Raw genomic sequence first — 18,117 nt, forward strand, 5'->3', positions numbered from 1 at the left:
GCTCGCACGTTTCTCCTCGAGGGCACCCGCTCCCCTCACACGCCTGCGCACACTCACGCACCCCTCGCACATCGCCCCGCTGCGCGCTCACACGTGCTCCCCTCCGTGCACACACGTGCCCTGACACGCTCCCCTCGCACACACACGTGCTCCCCCTGCACACACACCCCTTTGCACCCCCCTGCACACGCACACACTCCCCTTGCACACCCGCCTTGCACACTCTCCCCCTTGCAACTCCTTTACACACACACACCCCTCCCCTTACACCTCCCTTACACCCCCCTTACACCCCCCTTACACCTTGCTTACACCTCCCCCTTGCACACACACACACTCCCCTCCCCTTACACCCCACCATTACACCCCCCTTACACCCTCCCTTCCACACCCCCCTTACACCCTCCCTTACACAACGCCCTTGCACCCCCCTTACGTCCCCCCTTACACCCCCCCTTGCACCCCCCTTGCACCCCCCTTACACCCTCCCTTACACACCCCCCCAGACCCCCCCCTTACACCCCCCCCTTACACCCCCCTTACGCCCCTCCTTACGCCCCCCCTTACACCTCCCTTACACACCACCCTTACACCCCCTTTATGCCTCTCCTTACGCCCCCCCTTACACCCCCCTTATGCCCCCCTTACACCCCCCTTACACATACCCCCCTTACACCCCCCTTACACACCCCTTACACCCCCCTCACCCCCCCCGCCGCCCCCCATCGCCTCCAGCTGCACAAACACTCCCGCACTCTCGGTCCCCGCCGCCTCCGGAGCCACCCCCGAACCCCCCCAGCCCCGGGCCGGGCCGGAGCCCCCCGAGCCCCCCCGGGCCCCCCCGGGCCCCTCCGACCCCCCCCGGGCCCCCCCGGCCGGGCCAGCTGCGCCGGAACCGCGGGGCCGGGGGTCAGCCCCGTGGTGGGGCCCTGTGAGGGCAGGAGGGGGCATGGGGGGGGTGAGAGGGGCTGGGGGGGGGAACCGTGTGCGTCCATCCCATGGTCTCCAGGGGGGACACTGGGGTGGAGATGGGGTCTCATGTCCACCCATCTCGTGTCCATCCATCCCATGTTCTTTGGATGGGGTGTTGAATGGAAGTGAGGAACTGTGTCCATCCATCCCATGTTCTCCATGAGACGTACCAGGATGGAGAGGGGTCCCATGCTCACCCATCCTGTGTCCATCCATCCCATGTTCTCCAGGGGGGATACTGGGATGGAGATGGGATACCATGGCCACCCATCCCATGTCCATCCATCCCATGTTCTTTGGATGGAGGTGGGCAACCGTGTCTGTCCATCCCATGTTCTCCAGGAGGTACACCAGGATGGAGAGGGGTCCCATGCTCACCCATCCCACTTCCATCCTTCCCCAGTTCTCCAGGAGGGATCCTGGGATGGAGATGAGGTCCCACACCTGCATGTCCCATGTTTTCGAGGAAGGACGCTGGGAATGAGACAGGACATCCCATCTACTCATCCCCAGTGCTCCAGGAGGGTGCTGGCATGGAGAGGTGGCCCCACGTCCTCCATTCCCACACCCTTCAGGCGACATCGGGGCCGGGGGGGGGACATCGGGGCTAAGTGGGGCTGGGAACACGCGGGGGGACCCGCTCTGCTCACAGCACCCATGGGTGCTGGTCCTGGTGGCCTCAGGTCCCTGCTGGCTTCGTCCTTGTGGAGGTTAAGGCACACGAAGGCTGCGAGCTGGGGACAGCCAGCGATGTCCCCACCGAGGCCCTGGGACCTGTCACACCATTAAGGGCTAATATCAGTGGGGACGCATGATGTGTCACCACGAGCTGTCCCTTGTCACCTCCCTGACACCTCCCCGTCCCTCTGCCACCCCCCTGCGTCAGTGCTGGGGACCCCCCTGCCCCGAGGGAACTGTCACCCGAGGCTGAGCTGGTGGGACGGGTCCCCACGGGGCAAAGGGGGGGAGCCCCTGGGGGACAGGGGATGGGACAGCCCAGGGGACAGGAGAGCCCGAGGGCATGGGGACAGGACTGCCCAAGGGACAGGGTCCCCAGGGGACAGGGGAGCCCAAGGCCATGGGGACAGGGCAGCCCAAGGGACAGGGTCCCCAGGGGACAGGGGACAGGAGAGCCCGTGGATTTGGGGACAGGAGAGCTTGTGGCCAGGGGATGGGGCGCCCATGGTCCAGGATAACCAGGGGACAGGAGTGACCGTGGCCTGGGGGACAGGAGCACTGGGACAGCCAGTGCTGGGGACATCCCAAGACCTGTCTTTCTCCCAGTGAGACCAGTTCCTTCCTCCAGCACCCCCTCCCCTGCACTGGTTTCACCCCTGGAGCTGTCTCCTTACTGGGACAGAGCCCAGCGCCATCACCCTATGGCTGACCTGACCATGGCTGCTCCTCCTGGGGACACCCCTGTCCCCGTCCCCACTGGCACAAGCCCTGTGAGCCCCCCTGGGCACTGGTGTGATGAGCTGTGGGTGCTCTGGGGCTGGGTGGGGGGGGGTTGTGGGCAGGAGGGGCCGGGGGGGCGCTTTAATTAACTTCTGCCGCGTTGGGCAGCTGTGAAAACAGAGCGGGGGCTCCTCAGGGGACATCAAAGGACCCCCAGCACGGCCGGGCGGGGGACACGGTGGGACACGCCACCGGCGTTTGCTCCCTCTCGGCCTGGCTTAAAAGAGGAAGAGGAGGGTGGGAGTCCCCAGCCTGGGAGGGCTGGGGTGCAGCGAGGAGGTCCCCATCCCCTGGCCCCAGGGTTACCTGGACATGGGGGGACCCAACCCTGGGGTTAGCTGGAGTTGGGGTGATCTGTCTCCAGGGTGACCTGTCCCCAGTGTTAGTGGGACCTGGGGTGACCCATCCTCAGGGTGACCCATCCTCAGGGTCACCCAGATGTGGGGTTATCTGTCCCCAGGGTGACTTGTCCTCAGTGTTATTTGGACCCAGGGGCGACCCATCCTCAGGGTGACCCAGATCTGGGGTGATCTGTCCCCAGGGTGACCCATCCCCAGTGTTAGTGGGACCTAGGGTGACCCATCCCTGGGGTGACCCATCCCTGGGGTGACCCAGACTTTGGGTGACCCATCACCAGGGTGATCTGTCCCCAGTGTTAGTTGGACATGGGGTGACCCATCCCTTGGGTGACCCAGACTTGGGGTGACCCAGACTTGGGGTGATCCAGTCCTGGGGTGACCCATCCCTGAGGAGACCCATCCCTGGGGTGACACACCAGGGGACGGAAGGACCACACTGACCGTTGCTTGCAGACACCCCCCGCCTCAGGCCTCAAACAGCCCCGAGAGCCAAAAACCTCCAAAAAAACCCCAAATCCCCCCAAAAAGACCTCGGAAGGGCGCTGGCCTGAGCCCCGCACCCGCCGCGGGGGCAGGATCCCACCCAACTCCTCCAATTCCAGCTCCAGCCCTCCCTGATTGTCCCAGGACCCCGTGAGGCTGGAGAGAGGGTGGGGGCACAGCGGCAGCCCCGCGGGTGGGTGCCAGCAGCACCCACGGGGTGCTCAGCGGGGGCGATTCCAGCTCAGTTTAACCAAACCCGCGGCACCGAAGCTTTTAAAACCAACCCAAAAAAACCCTCATCCCGCAGCTCCCGCGTTCCTGGGCGGAGAGTTTACATCCCCCCCCACCCCGACGAGCTCCGGCAAACAAAGCGCCCTTGGGTGGGAGCAGCTTTTTTGGGGGGACCCTTTTTTGGGACAGTGAGAACCCCCCGGCAGCACCCTCAGAGCACCCAGTGCTGGGGCTGGATGCGACCCTGGCATCACCCTATGGAAAGGGTGACCCCCCCCATGCGACGGGATCTTTGGGGGTAGGGAGTTGTGGGGTGCAGGGGGGGGTCCCCTGTCCCTTGTCCCCTGTCCCTTGTCCCCTGTCCCTTGTCCCCTTGGTTGAGGTTCATCCTGCCGATGTCACCACCAGCGCGTTCCCCCCGCCCCAGGAGGGTGGCAAAGACATCGGCAGCGAGAAAATTAATTCGATTTTAATTTTAAGGGGGGTGTCAAGGTGGGGGGGGGGATCCCAGCCAGCCCAGCCCATCCCCCATACTGCTTCTTAAACCCAAAAAAAGGGGGAAAAAATAAACCCCACCCTGGATATGTTCCCCCCCCTTTTCTCTCCCCCCTTCCAAGTCATCGCTGGAAAATTCAACCGGATCCAAAGTTTTTCCTCTCCAAAAAGCGCTGCCGAGGATTAAGGCGCCGCCTTAACCCTCTCGCCTCCCAAGGAGAAATGGGATTTTTTTTTTAGGATGTTTTAGGATCAGCCCAGGGGTTTTGCTGGGGAAAAGGGAACAGCTCAACCCACCCCCACCCCCCCCTCTTTGTGCTCAGAAGATCCCCAAATCCCCCAAAATGATGACGACAAAAAAGGTTCGGAGCTTCCGCGGGGCCGGTTTTGGGGCACCCATAGGGTCAGCGCTTCCCCGGCCAGGTTTCCTTCTCCATTTTGGGAAGAGTATTTTTTTTATATATATAAATTACAATTAAATCCAGCTGATTAAATCCATCCTTCCCCTCCCTCCCCCAGCTGAAACTCCAACATCCCCCAAATCCCACTAAACCGAACCGGAGTCGGGACTGGAGATTTGGGATCAGGGCGGGGGGACCCCATGCACAGCCCCCCAAAAATCCTAATCCTATAGAAAATACGAGTTATTTCCTCCGGGGGGGGGGGCACAGGAGAGGCACCCCCACACCCCAACCCTAAAAATCCTTATTTTTGGGGTTAAATAGATATTTTTTTCCCTGCCAAGAGCTTTGTTCCAGCTGGGGAGAGACGCTGGCTCATCCCTATGGATGTGGGGGGTCCGGTAGCACCCATGGGGACCCCCCCCACACCCACCCCATTTAATTCTTGATTTTTTATTTTGGGGAGGGGGAATAAAAGCCCCTCAGGAATAAATTAGCGTGTTGTTTGCATTCACAAAGGGCTGTTGAAAAAGTTATTTGGGAGGAAAAGTCTCCGGGGAGGGGGGGGAGGTACGGGCAGGGGGTGCGGGCAGGGGTACAGGCAGAGCCCCGGCACTTTGGGGGAGGGAGGAAAGGAGGAAAAATAATTTTTTTTCTTTTTTAATAAAAAAATCCACTTTTGGGGGAGTTTCCTAAAAAAGAAAAAGGGAGAAAAATGGGATTTTTATGGAGTTTTTGCCCTTTTTTTTTTTTTTCCCCGTATTTTTTTCCAGGGGCTGGTGGAGCAGCTGGTGCCCGGGGGGTGCGGGCAGGGGACGGGCAGGGAGCGGGGTGCGGGCAGGGGACGGGCAGGGAGCGGGAGGGCGAGAACCCTCTCCCAGTCCCGGCAGGGGTTTTTCTCTTTCTCTCCTCTTTTTTCCCCTTTTTTTCCTCTTTTTTCCCCTTTTTTCCTCCTTTTTTCCATTTTTTCCTCCTTCTTCTCCCTCCTTTTTCTCCTTTTTTCCTCCTTTTTCTTCCTTCCCCGCTTTTCCCCTCATTTTTCTCTCACTTTTCTCATTTTTTCTTTCTTTTTTCCCTTTTGCTAGTTTTTCTTTTTCCTCTCCTTTTTTCTCTCCTTTTTCTCCTTTTTTCCTCCCTTTTCTCCTTTTTCTCTCCTTTTTCTCCTTTTTTCTCTCCTTTTTCTCCTTTTTTCCCCCCTTTTCTCCTTTTTTCCTCTCCTTTTTCTCCTTTTTTCCCCCCTTTTCTCCTTTTTTCCCCCCTTTTCTCCTTTTTTCCCCCCTTTTCTCCTTTTTTCCTCCCTTTTCTCCTTTTTTCCTCCTTTTTCTCCTTTTTTTCCTCCCTTTTCTCCTTTTTCCCCCCCTTTTCTCCCTTTTCCCCTCTCTTTTCTCCCTTTTTTTCCTCCCTCTTCTCCTTTTTCCCCTCTTTTTCACATCTTAAATACAAATATATAATTAAATTTACAAATGCTATTTACAGGTTTAATTACAAAAAAAAAAAAAACCACAAAGAGAAAGAGAGACACCCCTTAACCGTTAATAAATCTAAAAATAAAAAATATATAATAAATCCCCCTCGCCAAAAAATAAAATTCAAGCCAAAGGGCGGCGGCCGGGCGCGGGGGGGTCACACCGTCGTCTCGCCCTGCTTGCTGTTGGTGAGTCGCGTGTAGAACTTCCTCCAGGAGTGCAGGGTCTTGCCCGACCATATCCAAAAGCCCGAGGTGATGCCCACGATGAGAGTCATGAGATACTTGATCATGTAGACGGTGAAGTCGGGGGTCATGCGGGGGGTGAAGTGGAGCGGGCAGGGGATGGCCAAGCTCTTGCAGTTCTGGCTGATCCAGCTCCGCTCCCAGTGCTCGCGGAACGCTTGCTCGTAGAAATAGCAAGCGATGACGATGGTGGCCGGGACGGTGTAGAGGACGCTGAAGACCCCGATACGAACCATCAACCGTTCCAGCTTCTCCGTCTTGGTCCCACCGTGTTTCATGATGGTACGGATGCGGAAAAGGGAGACGAAGCCGGCCAGAAGGAAGGAGGTACCGATGAAGAGGTAGACGAAGAGCGGGGCCAACACGAAGCCCCGCAGAGGGTCGATGTTGTTGAGGCCTACGAAGCAGACGCCGCTCAGCAGGTCCCCGTCGATCTGTCCCATGGCCAGGATGGTGATGGTCTTGACGGCCGGCACGGCCCAGGCGGCCAAGTGGAAGTACTGGGAGTTGGCCTCGATGGCCTCGTGACCCCACTTCATGCCGGCGGCCAGGAACCAGGTGAGGGAGAGGATGACCCACCAGATCGAGCTGGCCATGCTGAAGAAGTAGAGCATCATGAAGAGGATGGTGCAACCTTCCTTCTTGGTGCCCTGGACCACCGTGCGGTAGCCGTCCTCCTGGAAACGCTCGTTGCAGACCACCCTCTCCTCCAGCACGAAGCCGGCGATGTAGGCCACCGACACCATGGTGTAGCACCCCGAGAGGAAGATGATGGGTCGCTCCGGGTAGCGGAAACGTTGCATGTCCACCAAGTAGGTGGTGACGGTGAAGAAGGTGGAGGCGCAACACAAGACGGACCAGATGAGGATCCAGATACGGGCGAAACGGATCTCGTCCTCGTTGAAGAACATGTGGCCGTCGGGACGGGTGGGCTCGCAGGGTGCCGCGCAGTCCTTCTCGCCCAAGAACTTGTAGTTGAGGTAGCTGGGCACCTTCAGCGCCCGCGGGCAGTGGAAGGGGTGGTCAAGGGTGGCATAACGAGGGGCACCTGGGGTGCCCTGACCTGCCAACGGCGTGGCACTGGTGAGCAACGCCGGCGAACCGCCGTCCTCCGAATGGTTCTGCCCCACGCAGATCTGCTCGGCGCCGTGCCGGGGGAAGTTCTCACACCGCAATCGCTCCGGCCATTGGAAACCGAATTTATTCATGAGGGCTTCGCAGCCCTGGCGCGCCCGCTCGCAGATGGAGCGGCACGGCGGGATGGCCTGCTCCAGCACCGTGCAGACCGGCGCGTACATGGAGCAGAGGAAGAACTTGAGTTCCAACGAACATTGGACCTTCACCAAAGGGTAGAACTGGTGGACCTCCAAGCCCGCGTCCTCCTGGTTGGTGTGCCCCAGCAGGTTGGGCATGATGGTCTGGTTGTAGGCGATGTCGGTGCAGAGCGGGATGGAGATGGGCTGGCAGAAGCCGTGGTCAGGGATGGAGATGCCCTTCTCGCCGTGCAGCTGGCTCCGGCACGGCGGTGGCACGCTCAGCCCCACCAGCAGCCAGGCCAGGGCGGGCAGCACGCGGCGGGGGCCCATCGTGCCCGGAGCTGCTGCGCCCGGATTTACCGTGCCCGGTGCCCAGCCGGCCGCTTGGCCGGCTCTGCCGTGCCCGGTGCTGCCTCGATGGCTCCCGGTGACTGGATACACTCAGGACGGCTCCCGGTGCCCGGAGCGTGTGTGGCCGGTGCCCGGCCGGACGGCTCCCGGTGTCCTGGTCCACCCCGCACGGCCGGACGGCTCCCGGTGCTCGGACGTGGCGCTCCCGCTGCCCGGACCAGTCGCTCCCGGTGCTCCGCAGCGCTGCTCCCTCCGCCCGGACTTGGCGCTCCCGGTGCTCCCGCTGTCCCGACCCGGTGCTCCGCGGGAGCAGATCCCGGTGCGCGGTCGCGGAGCCCCGGGCGGGCGGTGGCGCTGGCGGGGTGCCGGGGGGGCGGTACCGGGGGGGTACCGGGGGGCGCGGGGAGCGGAGCGGCCGCACCGGACGCTCCCGCCGCCTTTGTGCGGGGCAGCGCCGCGTCCCCGCCGGGCGGAGCGGCCCCCCCGAGCCCCGCCCCCGGCCGGCCCCGCCCCCGCCGCTCCGCCAATCACATTCAAACCCCGCGGCCGCCCCGCCCCCCCCCGCCCCGGGCACCGCCCCCCCCGCCCCCGGGGGTCACGGGCCGGGACCGGGGGGGGTCTGGGGGGACCCGGGGGGGAGCGGGGGCAGCCCGGGGGGAGCGGGGACAGCCCGGGCCCCCCCTGCCGCCAACTTTTTCCGCGCCGTGAAAACTCCCCCCCGCGGCGTGGGGGGGGGACGGGGTGAAACGGCCCCCGTGTCCCTGCCCCCCCCGTGTCCCCTGTCCCCCCCGTGTCCCCTGTCCCCCCGTGTCCCTGCACCCCCTGTGTCCCCTGTGCCCCCCATGTCCCCTGTGCCCCGTGTCCCTGCACCCCTCGTGTCTCCTGCACCCCCCATGTCCCCGGTTCCCTCCATGTCCCCTGTACCCCGTGTCCCCTCTCCCCCCTGTGTCCCTGCACCCCCCGTGTCCCCTGTACCCCGTGCCCTTGTACCCCATGTCCCTGCACCCGCCGTGTCCTCTACCCCCCGTGTCCCTGCACCCCCATGTCCCTGTCCCCCGTGTCCCTGCCCCCTGTGTCCCCTGTCCCCCCTGTGTCCCCCCACCCCTGGGGCTGCTCCCCCCCTGCCCCCCCCAGCCTAGGACCCACATGCCCCCTGACACACTGCAGCAGGTCCCCCGCTGTCCCCAGGTCCCCTTTAGGGTGCCCCAGGGCAGGATTAGCCCCCCTGGCCCCTGGCACCCACACGAGGGTCCCACTCAGCCCCCCCAAACAGGGGTGCCTCGGCCCGACACCCCTCGGTCCCCGGGTATCTCCCAGGCGGTGCCACTGCCCCATGGGGGGACCCGTGGCCACCCTGGGGTGCTGCCGGAGCCAGCCCCTCGTGGCCCCAGAAGGCCACTGCACAGCCAGGCGTGTCCCCGAGGTCCCCAAATCAGCAGGGGGTGGCAGGGGACATCCCGCACCCTCCCCCCACCATGGCCCCACACCTCCCACCCCAGCCGTGGCGAAGGGCACCTCCGTCCCCAAAACTGGGGCGGCGAGAGGGAGCTGGGGGGCCGGGACACGCTGTGGGAGGGACTGGGACACACTGGGGGGATCTGGGACACACTGGGGGGATCTGAGACACATCAGGGGGGGACTGGGACACACTGAGGGGATTTGGGACATGCTGGGGGGGACTGGGACATATCAGGGGGGGACTGGGACACACTGGGGGGATTTGGGACACACTGGGGGGGGACTGGGACACACTGAGGCGGGACCAGGACACTGGGGGGATCTGGGACGTGCCAGGAGGGGACTGGGACACATCGGGGCGGGGGGACAACCAGGACACATTGGGGGGACAGGGACACACTGAGAGGGGACCAGGACACACCGGGAGGAGACTGGGACACACTGGGAGGATCTGGGACATGCCAGGAGGGGACTGGGACACATCACGGGGGGACTGGGATACGCAGGGGGGATCTGGGACACACTGGGGGGATCTGGGACATGCTAGGAGGGGACTGGGATACACTGGGGGTATCTGGGACAGGCTGGGGGTGTCCAGAACATGCAGGGGGGACTGGGACACGCTGGGGGGAACTGGGACATGCTGGGGGATCTGGGACATGCTGGGGGGATCTGGGACAGCCCGGGGGGGGGTGGGGGGCTGCCTTCCCCAAAGCCCCATCCCAAGGGGTCGATGGGTGCTGGGGTTGGGGGGCAGCACCCAGCCCAGCGCCCCCCCCCCCCCGCTCCGTTCTGGGGAGGGGGCAGCGAGGGGCTCCCTGCCCGTGCCCCCCCCCTTTCTCTCCCCTTTCCTGTAACTGAAGCTTTTGTTGCAGCAGGAGGCGCGGGGCCGCCCCAGCAGAGGGGCCCCAGCGCCTTTCAGAGCGTAATTGAAACCATTGCGGGCTCCTGGGCGAGGGGGAAGGGCGGGGGGGGGCTCCCAGACCCAAACTGGGGGGTTACGGGGTGGGGGGGGACACTGCACACCCGCTCCTGGCCCCGCACCCCTGTCCCCGTGTCACCGCAGCGCTTGGGGGGATGGTGGGGGGCTCGTGGCTCTCGCAAAGGGGCTCGAGGGGTGCCCGGGTGGTGGTTGCAGGGTGGGATGGGTGACAGCGGCCCGGCACCCACCCGTCCCCCCGCTGGGGCACCCAGGGGTGCTGCCTTTGGGGACACAGCGAGCCCACGGCCGCCATGTGCCGGCGCTTGGCGGCCACCCAGCGAAGCCGCTGGCCACGGGCCGGGCAGGGCTGCGGGGCCGCGGCGGAGGCCGGATCCCGGCGAGCGGCTGCTCCCCGGCCCCTTCCCGGCTCCCCGCGGGGTCGATCCTCCGGCCACGGCTCCCCTCGGCCCCGGGGGCGCAGGGTCTGGCTTGTGTGACCCCCCCGGTGTCCCCAGCCTCGGGGGGACGGGGACAGAGGGGGTGTGGGGTGTCTGCGCAGCCACGTGGATCTTGGCTTCCCAAAAGCTTCGGATTTTGGCTTCTTTCCCGGGGCAGACGGGGGGATGTCACTGCCAGAGGAGGTGGCAGGGGCTGTCCCCGCGCTCCCCGTCCCCCCGGGTGCCACTGGGTACTGGTGGCTCAGGACAGGGGACGCCCAGGACCTCTGGGCACTGGGGACGCACGGGGACGTGGTCCCACCCGGAGCGGGTGCTGAGCCCTCGTGGGGAGGGGGAAACGCGGAGCAGAGCTGCCAGCGTGCCCCCAGCACCCCTGGGTGGGCTGGGGGTCTCAGGGGACACCCCAGGGAGGCACCCGGTGGGGTCCCGCCTGCTCAGGGGTGTCCCCTTGGCGTGGGGGGGACCCTGGATCCCTCCATTGCTCCGCTCTCCCTTCATCCCAGTACAGCACTGGGGGATGCTGGTGGGCACCCCGTGCTGCCAGTCGCCTGCCCTCAGCACCCTGGGATGGCCCATGGGTGCCACCACCTCCGGAGGGCTGGTGGCTGCGGTGTCCCTGTCAGAGCAGGGCATGGTCCCCATGCAGCCCCTCTCCTCCCGCGCCACGGGGTGCCACGGGGTGCTTGTGGGGTCCTCCCTGCACCCGGGAGGGGGACACACAGCTGGGAACCCCCCAGCTCCTGGTCTGGGTCCCTCACAGCACCCCGAGCGGTGCCCAGCACCCCCAGCCCAGCCACGGGCACCTCCGGCCCCTCTCCGAGCCTCCTCCCCGGGGACAGGAGCCCCGGTGCCCACCCATGGGTGCCACTGGGGTGGCACCGGCCCCGCACGCTGCCCTGCTCTTGGGCTGGCGGCCAGCACCGCTTCGGAGGGCAATATTTTGGGGGGGGCTGTGGCAGCACCAGCTCCCAGCACCCCCATCCCTGGGGGACGGGCACGGAAAGGGCGAAGCAGGAACCGGGGGACGGAGCGGCTGCGCCGGGCGATGCCAGGCGGGACGGGGACCCCCGGGGGTCCCCCAGGAGCTCAGAGGAAGGGCCCCCCCGGCCCCTGCCCTCCGCTTTGTTTCACACTTAAGAGCCTCTAATTAAAACCAGGCACAAAGGCCCTGGCTGGCGGCAGGCGCGAGGTGCCAGCGGAGGACGGGGGTCTGTCACCACGGGAACAGAGAGGGGCCCCTGGCACGGGCACCGCGGGGCTCCCCCCGCACCCCTCTGCGTGAGCGGGCACACGCGTGCACACACACACGTGCACACGTACACGCAGCGCCCGCAGGAGAGGCGAGTGTGGGGCCAGGGGGTGACAGCGTTGGGGGGTGCTTGTGTGACAGGTCTGCTGGCACGCGTGTGCGTGCGTGTTTGCACACCTGTGCCCAGCTGGGTTGCACACACGCTGTCCTGTGGGTTGGGGCGGGCAGGAACCAGTGCTTGCTGTTCTCGGGCCTGGTTTGTACTGGTCTAAACTGGTCTGATGGTCTGCTATGGCTCCGTGGGGTGGGAGGGGTCTGTGAGCAGCACTGGGCAGGTGGGCTGGGGGGTGAGCCATACCCTGGGGTACCCATGGGGTGAGCTGTGGGGTGAGCCATGCCCTGGGGTACCCATGGGGCGGGCCATGGGGCACCCCAGCAGCAGGGGCAGCCCTGGAGGGTCCCCAGGATGGGACCCGTGGGCTGAGGGTGACCCCGCGAGCGGTCGGGGGGACAAGCCCCCACCCGGGTGAGGGTCCCACTGTCCTGACACCCCGCTGCGTCCCAAACCCCCCACCCAGGGCCCGTGGGGGACACCAACCCCCCGGCGAGGCGGGCTGGGGGGCGCAGACCGGGGGAGGCCGCTGGCATCAGCCCCCCTTGACCTCGCTGGCGGTGGGGGTCCCGTCCGCGTGTCCGACACGGCCCCCGCCAGCGCCCGCCATTGAGGCGCGGCGCCATGAAAAGGCGGCTTAGGCACGTCCTGCTGCGAGCGATGGATTAGGGGCTGCGGGGAGGGGGACAGCGCGGGGACAGCCACCGAGGCGTGCCGGGGCCAGGCCCCATGCTGGGCCGCGGCCGGGCACGGTGCCACCGGCTCGCTGCGTCGCGGTGGGCCAGGCCCGGCGGGGCGGGATGGAGGGGGGGGGCCCCCAAAACGGAGCGTGGGAAGCGAGAGGGACTGTCACGACTCGGAGGGGACACGGGTGGGCAGGGGGCTGGGGGACCCCAGGGCTGGCAGCCCCGCTGCTCTGCACGGCCCCGGCCCCCCGCCACGGGTCCCCACGGCCCCCGCCGCCCTGTCCCCCAGCTGTCACTGTCAGGAGGACGCGGTATTTTTAGAGCCGCCCCCCCGGGGACCGGCGGGGACAATTTCTGCCCACGGAAGCGGGCGCTGCGAGGGGGGGGTGGCGGCTTTGGGACCCCGCCAGCCCCTGCCGGGAGTTTCCCTTCTTGCTCTGATTTGGGGTCAGAAATTTGGGGTCACTTGTCCCCAGAGAGGGAAGTCCCCAGCGCTGGCAGTGGGTCCCCATGGGGTGGGGGGGGTCCGGCCATCCCGGCTCTGTCCCAGGGCCCCGTGCTGGGGTCTGTGTTCCCCAGGAGGTGACAGCGATGCCCCACACGGGTGGCCCAGACCCCTGGGTCCCCCCCTGGACTGTCCCCAGTGGCCCTGTGGCCCCGCTGCAGGGCTGGCGGGAGGGGATGGGGTGTCCCCACGGCTGTCCCTCCTGTCCTGGGAACAGCTGTGTCCCTGGCCGATGGTGGGGGGACCCTGCCAGCCCCGGGCATGTGACAGGAGGTGACAGAGCTGGCTGCTATTTATACCCGGCCCTTGTCAGGGCTGGGTGCGGGGACGCAGGCGAGCCCATGCCACGGGCCCAGGGTGGCCCTCAGGGTCCCCTGGGTCCCTGCCTGTCTCCCAGCACCACCCAAATCTCCCCTGTAGGGTGGGGGGGGGCTGCAGCGGGACCACGAGGCCCATTCCTGCCCCTATGGTGTCTCACGGCCACTCCAACTGTCCCCAGCCCACCGGGGACACTGAGCTGTCCCCGTGGGAGACTGAGCCACCCCTGTGCCCAAAAGGGGCACGGCCCACGCCCGACAGGGACATTGAGCTGTCCTTGTGCCCAGTGGGGACATGGAGCTGTGCCCGGTGGGGACACTGAGCTGTCCCCATGCCCAGTGGGGACACAGAGCTGTGCCCGGTGGGGACACTGAGCTGTTCCCATGCCCAGTGGGGACACGGAGCTGTGCCCGATGGGGACACTGAGCTGTCCCTGTGCCCAAGGGTGGCATTGAACTGTCCCTGTGCCTGACGGTAGCATGAAGTTGTGCCCAACAAGGACACTGAGCTGTCCCCGTGCCCCATGGGGACACGGAGCTGTGCCCGATGGGGACACTGAGCTGTGCCTGATGGGGACACTGAGCCATCCCTGTGCCCAAAGGGGGCACACAGCTGTGACCAATGTGGACATCAAGCTGTCCCCATGCCCAACAGAGGCACAGACTGATCCCTGTGCCCAAGGGTGGCACTGAACTGTCCCCGTGCCTGATGGTGGCATGAAGTTGTGCCCAACCAGGACACTGAGCTGTCCCCATTCCCCACGACACCACTGAGCCATCCCCGTGCCCAGAGGGGACAGAGCTGTCCCCATGCTCAGCCCCTCCAGGCTAGGGGGTACTGGGGGGGGCAGGTTTGTCCCCCAGGAGCCCCAGGTCCCCGTCGGTCACAGGTCCCCAGCGGACACGGGCCCTCGCTGCGGGGAGAGGCCGAGGGGGCCGTTTGCAGGGGGCGGCGGGGCCGGGGGCCGCAGCCCCCGCACAAAGCTGCTGTACATGAGACGAGGGGCCCAGGCGGCCGCAGCGCCGGCCTCCGCCCCCGGCCCCCGGCCCGCAGAAAGGGGCCTCCGCCGCTCCCAGCCTCCCCCTGCTCCCCACGCGCTCCCGCTCCCACCCGTAGGTGCACGCCGCACACGTACACACCCGGGGTCGGGGGTCCCCCGGCCTGGGGACACTGTTCCCCTTGAGCACTGTGGGTAGAGAAGCCCCCGCTGTGCCAGGGCTGCCCCCCCAGAAGGGGCTCAGCGCCCGCCCCAGCCCCCTGCTGCCACTGCTGGGCTCCACTCACCCTGGTAGCACTAGAGGGAAACTGAGGCAGGGGGTGAGGGGCCTCGGAGGAGGGCACCCACCCTGGGGTGTCGGGGGGGGTCACCTCTCCCCAGCTCAGCACGCTGGGGGTGCCAGATCCCCCTCGCCCCGAAGCCCAACAGGCAGGGCTGGGTGCCCCCCACCCATCAGGGATGATGAGCGCCGGCTTCCTGCACCCAGTGGGGGGGGGTGCCGTGTTGGGAAGGGGCGTAAGGCACCAGCACGCCTGGGTCCTGCCGGAGTCCTGCCACCCTCCCCAGGGGGTGCCGGGCACCCGCACTCCCTGTCCCGGGCCTTGTCCCACCCGGCTCAAAACAGCAGGGCCACGTCTGGCTCAGTTCCCCCGTGGTGGGTGGGGGGCCCACGGTGTGGGTGGGGGGGTCCCACCACCCACCTGGGTGGAGCAGGAGCTCCCTCTCGTGGGCACAGCCCCGGCACCGAGCAGGGCCCAGGGTGCCCACCCAGGGACCCACGGGTGGGGTGGCTGCAGGACACGCGAGTCCCTTCGACCGAGGCGCCCGCGGGGCTGCTCCTCGCAGCACGGCCGGGCTCCACAGGCAGGGACCCCAGCTCCACCCTGCCCGCCCGGACCCCTCGGGGTGCTTCGGGAGGACGAGGAGGGGGACAGTCCCCTCCGAAAACACAGTGGGAATTTCTGGAAGGAGAAAGGCTGCTCCCCTCCCTGCCTCAGCTTCCCCACCCGCCGTGGGGCTGAGCGGCAGCGCAGTCCTCGGGGCACAAGGAGCCATGGGCATGTCATGGAGAGAGACCACGACCCGCGGAGGAGAGGCAGAGGCCTGGAGGGTGAGACAGGTGACCCCCGGCGCCGATGTCTGGGGGGAGCAGAGTAAAGCACAGACAGGCACAGCATCAACAGGACTTTCTTAGGACAACGAGGAGCGAATTCAAGCACATTCCTGCCCAGCAAAAGCTCTCAGAGCCACCCTGCGATGCAGAAGTCCCAGCTCTGCACCACGAGGACTTCCTCAGCACACTGGGCTGACTGATCCCCGGAGAGCGACAAGATTATCAGCTCTGGGGCCCCCAACACAAGAAGGACACGGAGCTGTTGGAGCGAGTCCAGAGGAGCCCACGAAGATGCTCAGAGGGCTGGAGCCCCTCTGCTATGGAGACAGGCTGAGAGATTGGGGCTGTTCAGCCTGGAGAAGAGAAGGCTCCAGGGAGACCTTACAGCACCTTCCAGTGCCTGAAGGGGCTACAGGAAAGCTGGGAAGGGACTTTTGACAAGGGCATGGAGTGATGGGACGAGGGGGAATGGTTTTAAACTGAAAGAGGGGAGATTGAGATATTGGGAAGAAATTCTTTGCTGTGAGGGTGGTGAGACAGTGGCCCAGGTTGCCCAGAGAAGCTGTGGCTGCCCCCTCCCTGGCAGTGTTCAAGGCCAGGCTGGATGGGGCTTGGAGCAACCTGGGCTGGTGGAAGGTGTCCCTGCCCATGGCAGGGGGTTGGAACTAGATGGTCTTTAAAGTCCCTTCCAGCCCAAACCACGCTGTGATTCTGTGATTCTACGAAGACTAGAGTGGGTTTCCTGGTGGGATTTCTGCAGGGCTGCTGAGGTGGGACAACAGGATGAGAGCAGCACCCCTTCTAGCAAGTTAGAGGCAGATGCATGAGGGAGCTCCACGGAGTTCTGGCAGCACAGCCCAGCCTGGCACGCTGCAGTAATAGATCAAGTCAGCTCTGCTACGAGCCACACCGCTTCGCACAAAGCACAACCACCGCTTCAGCCTCCCCTGAAATACAGCCCCACCGCGCAGGGCTCGCCGTCACAGGCAGTCACCTCATCGGCAGGTTTGACGCACAGGGAGGCACGGTCTGGTGAACACGCTTCAGACAGGCCCGTTTCCGATCTCCTCTCTCCTCACCCTGCCTCGGCGAGGCGGCAGAGGGCAGCATGAAAGCAGGATCCAGGCAGCGAGGCGTCTGGTGAGAAAGAAAAGGAATGAATGGAGAGACAGATGGAATCTGGTTTTCCTGCTGTCAGGGATGGCAGAGAGACGGCGACACACGCCGCCGTGCTCGGAGACAGCTGGTAACAGCTGTGGTGGTGGTGGATGGAGAAGCAGGGCCTCGTCTGCTGCGGTCCCTGTGCTCAAAGGCCTGCGGGCTGCTGCAAGACAGACCCCAGGCATCGCCTGGTGCGTGCAGGCCCAGGGCGCTGCTTCTCTGCCACCACATACGGGGCCCTGGCCATGCTTGCGCAAGCCAGGCACACGCCTCCCTGCTCTGGGGCGAAGAAAGGCCCCTGCGGCCTGGCTGAAGGCCTGGGGTGGAAGCTGGGCTACAGGCATGGCTCCGCCTGGCCCTGGGCACTGTGCGTCACCTCAGGGTTGGCTCAGAGCACCTTGATCCAGCTCTGGCTCTGCGCTAGGCACCATGGCCTACCTCAGGGCTGGCCCCAAGCACCATCACCCACCTCAGGGCTGGCCCCGGGCACCATAACCTGCCTCAGGGCTGTCCTTGGCCACCACCACTTGCCTCAGGGCTGTCCTTGGGCACCACCACTCGCCTCAGGGCTGACCCTGGGCCCCATCACCCGCCTCAGGGCTGTCCTTGGGCACCATCACCCACCTCAGGGCTGGCCCCGGGGCCCCATCACTTGCCTCAGGGCTTGCACCGGGTACCATGGCCTACCTCAGGGCTGGCCCCGGGCACCATCACCCGCCTCAGCGCTGGCCCCGGGCACCATCATTCACCTCACAGCGGGCCCCGTGCCCCATCACTCGCCTCAGGGCTGGCCCCGGGCACCATCACTCGCCTCAGGGCGGGCCCCGGACCCCCAGGGTGCTGCTTCGACACTGCCTCTCAGCGCCCCTCAGGCCACCCCTTCCCGCCCGGGCCCCGCTGAGGAGAGTCTGCGCACGCGCCCCCTCAGCAGCCAGCGTGACCCGCGGCGCACGTCAGGGAGCGGTGGCGAGCCCGTGCTCCTATTGGTTTATACAGCCATCACTCAAGAGGCGAGGGCAGCCCCATTGGCTCAGGCCGGGAGGGCGGGAAGGCTAAAACGGGGCTCGCTCCCTCCCCCCCGTCCCCCGGGTCGAGCCCTCGCCGCCTCACTCCGCGCATGCGCACAAGGGGAGGGGCGTGCCCTGCGCTGCCGCAGCTCGCGCCCGCGGTGGGTGCCGGGGTGCGCGCGCAGGCAGAGCGTGGCGCATGCGCGGTGCACGCTCCGGTCCAAACCGCAGCGGGGCTCGGCTGGGGGGGGGCGGCCGCGGAACAACCGCCCTCCGCCGCCTGTCAGCGGGCCGGCTCCCGCGCTGCCGCCGCTCCGCCCGGTGTGTCGCCGCCGTGAGGCGTCCCCGGGGCCGCGCATGTGACCCGGCGCTGCCGCGCATGCGCGCAGCGGGCCCGGCGCGGCGGGGGCGGT

The 18,117-nt window shown here is 65.9% G+C and overlaps 1 protein-coding gene across 1 annotated transcript; it reads right to left on the reverse strand.

Moving 5' to 3' along the window:
- Positions 1–5,736: 5,736 nt before the first annotated feature.
- FZD2 (frizzled class receptor 2) lies at positions 5,737–8,136 on the reverse strand. The gene has a single exon (XM_068418497.1). The coding sequence runs from the start codon at positions 7,694–7,696 to the stop codon at positions 6,023–6,025; it is 1,674 nt and encodes a 557-aa protein (XP_068274598.1). The 5' UTR covers positions 7,697–8,136; the 3' UTR covers positions 5,737–6,022.
- Positions 8,137–18,117: the final 9,981 nt, after the last annotated feature.

The sequence above is a fragment of the Nyctibius grandis genome, chromosome 26, assembly GCF_013368605.1.
Source record: "Nyctibius grandis isolate bNycGra1 chromosome 26, bNycGra1.pri, whole genome shotgun sequence".
Taxonomy (NCBI): Eukaryota; Metazoa; Chordata; class Aves; order Nyctibiiformes; family Nyctibiidae; genus Nyctibius; species Nyctibius grandis.

What these genes read in the sequence shown, in the direction of transcription:
- FZD2 (XM_068418497.1), bottom strand. Translation starts at nt 7,696, where the DNA reads ATGGGCCCCCGCCGCGTGCTGCCCGCCCTGGCCTGGCTGCTGGTGGGG.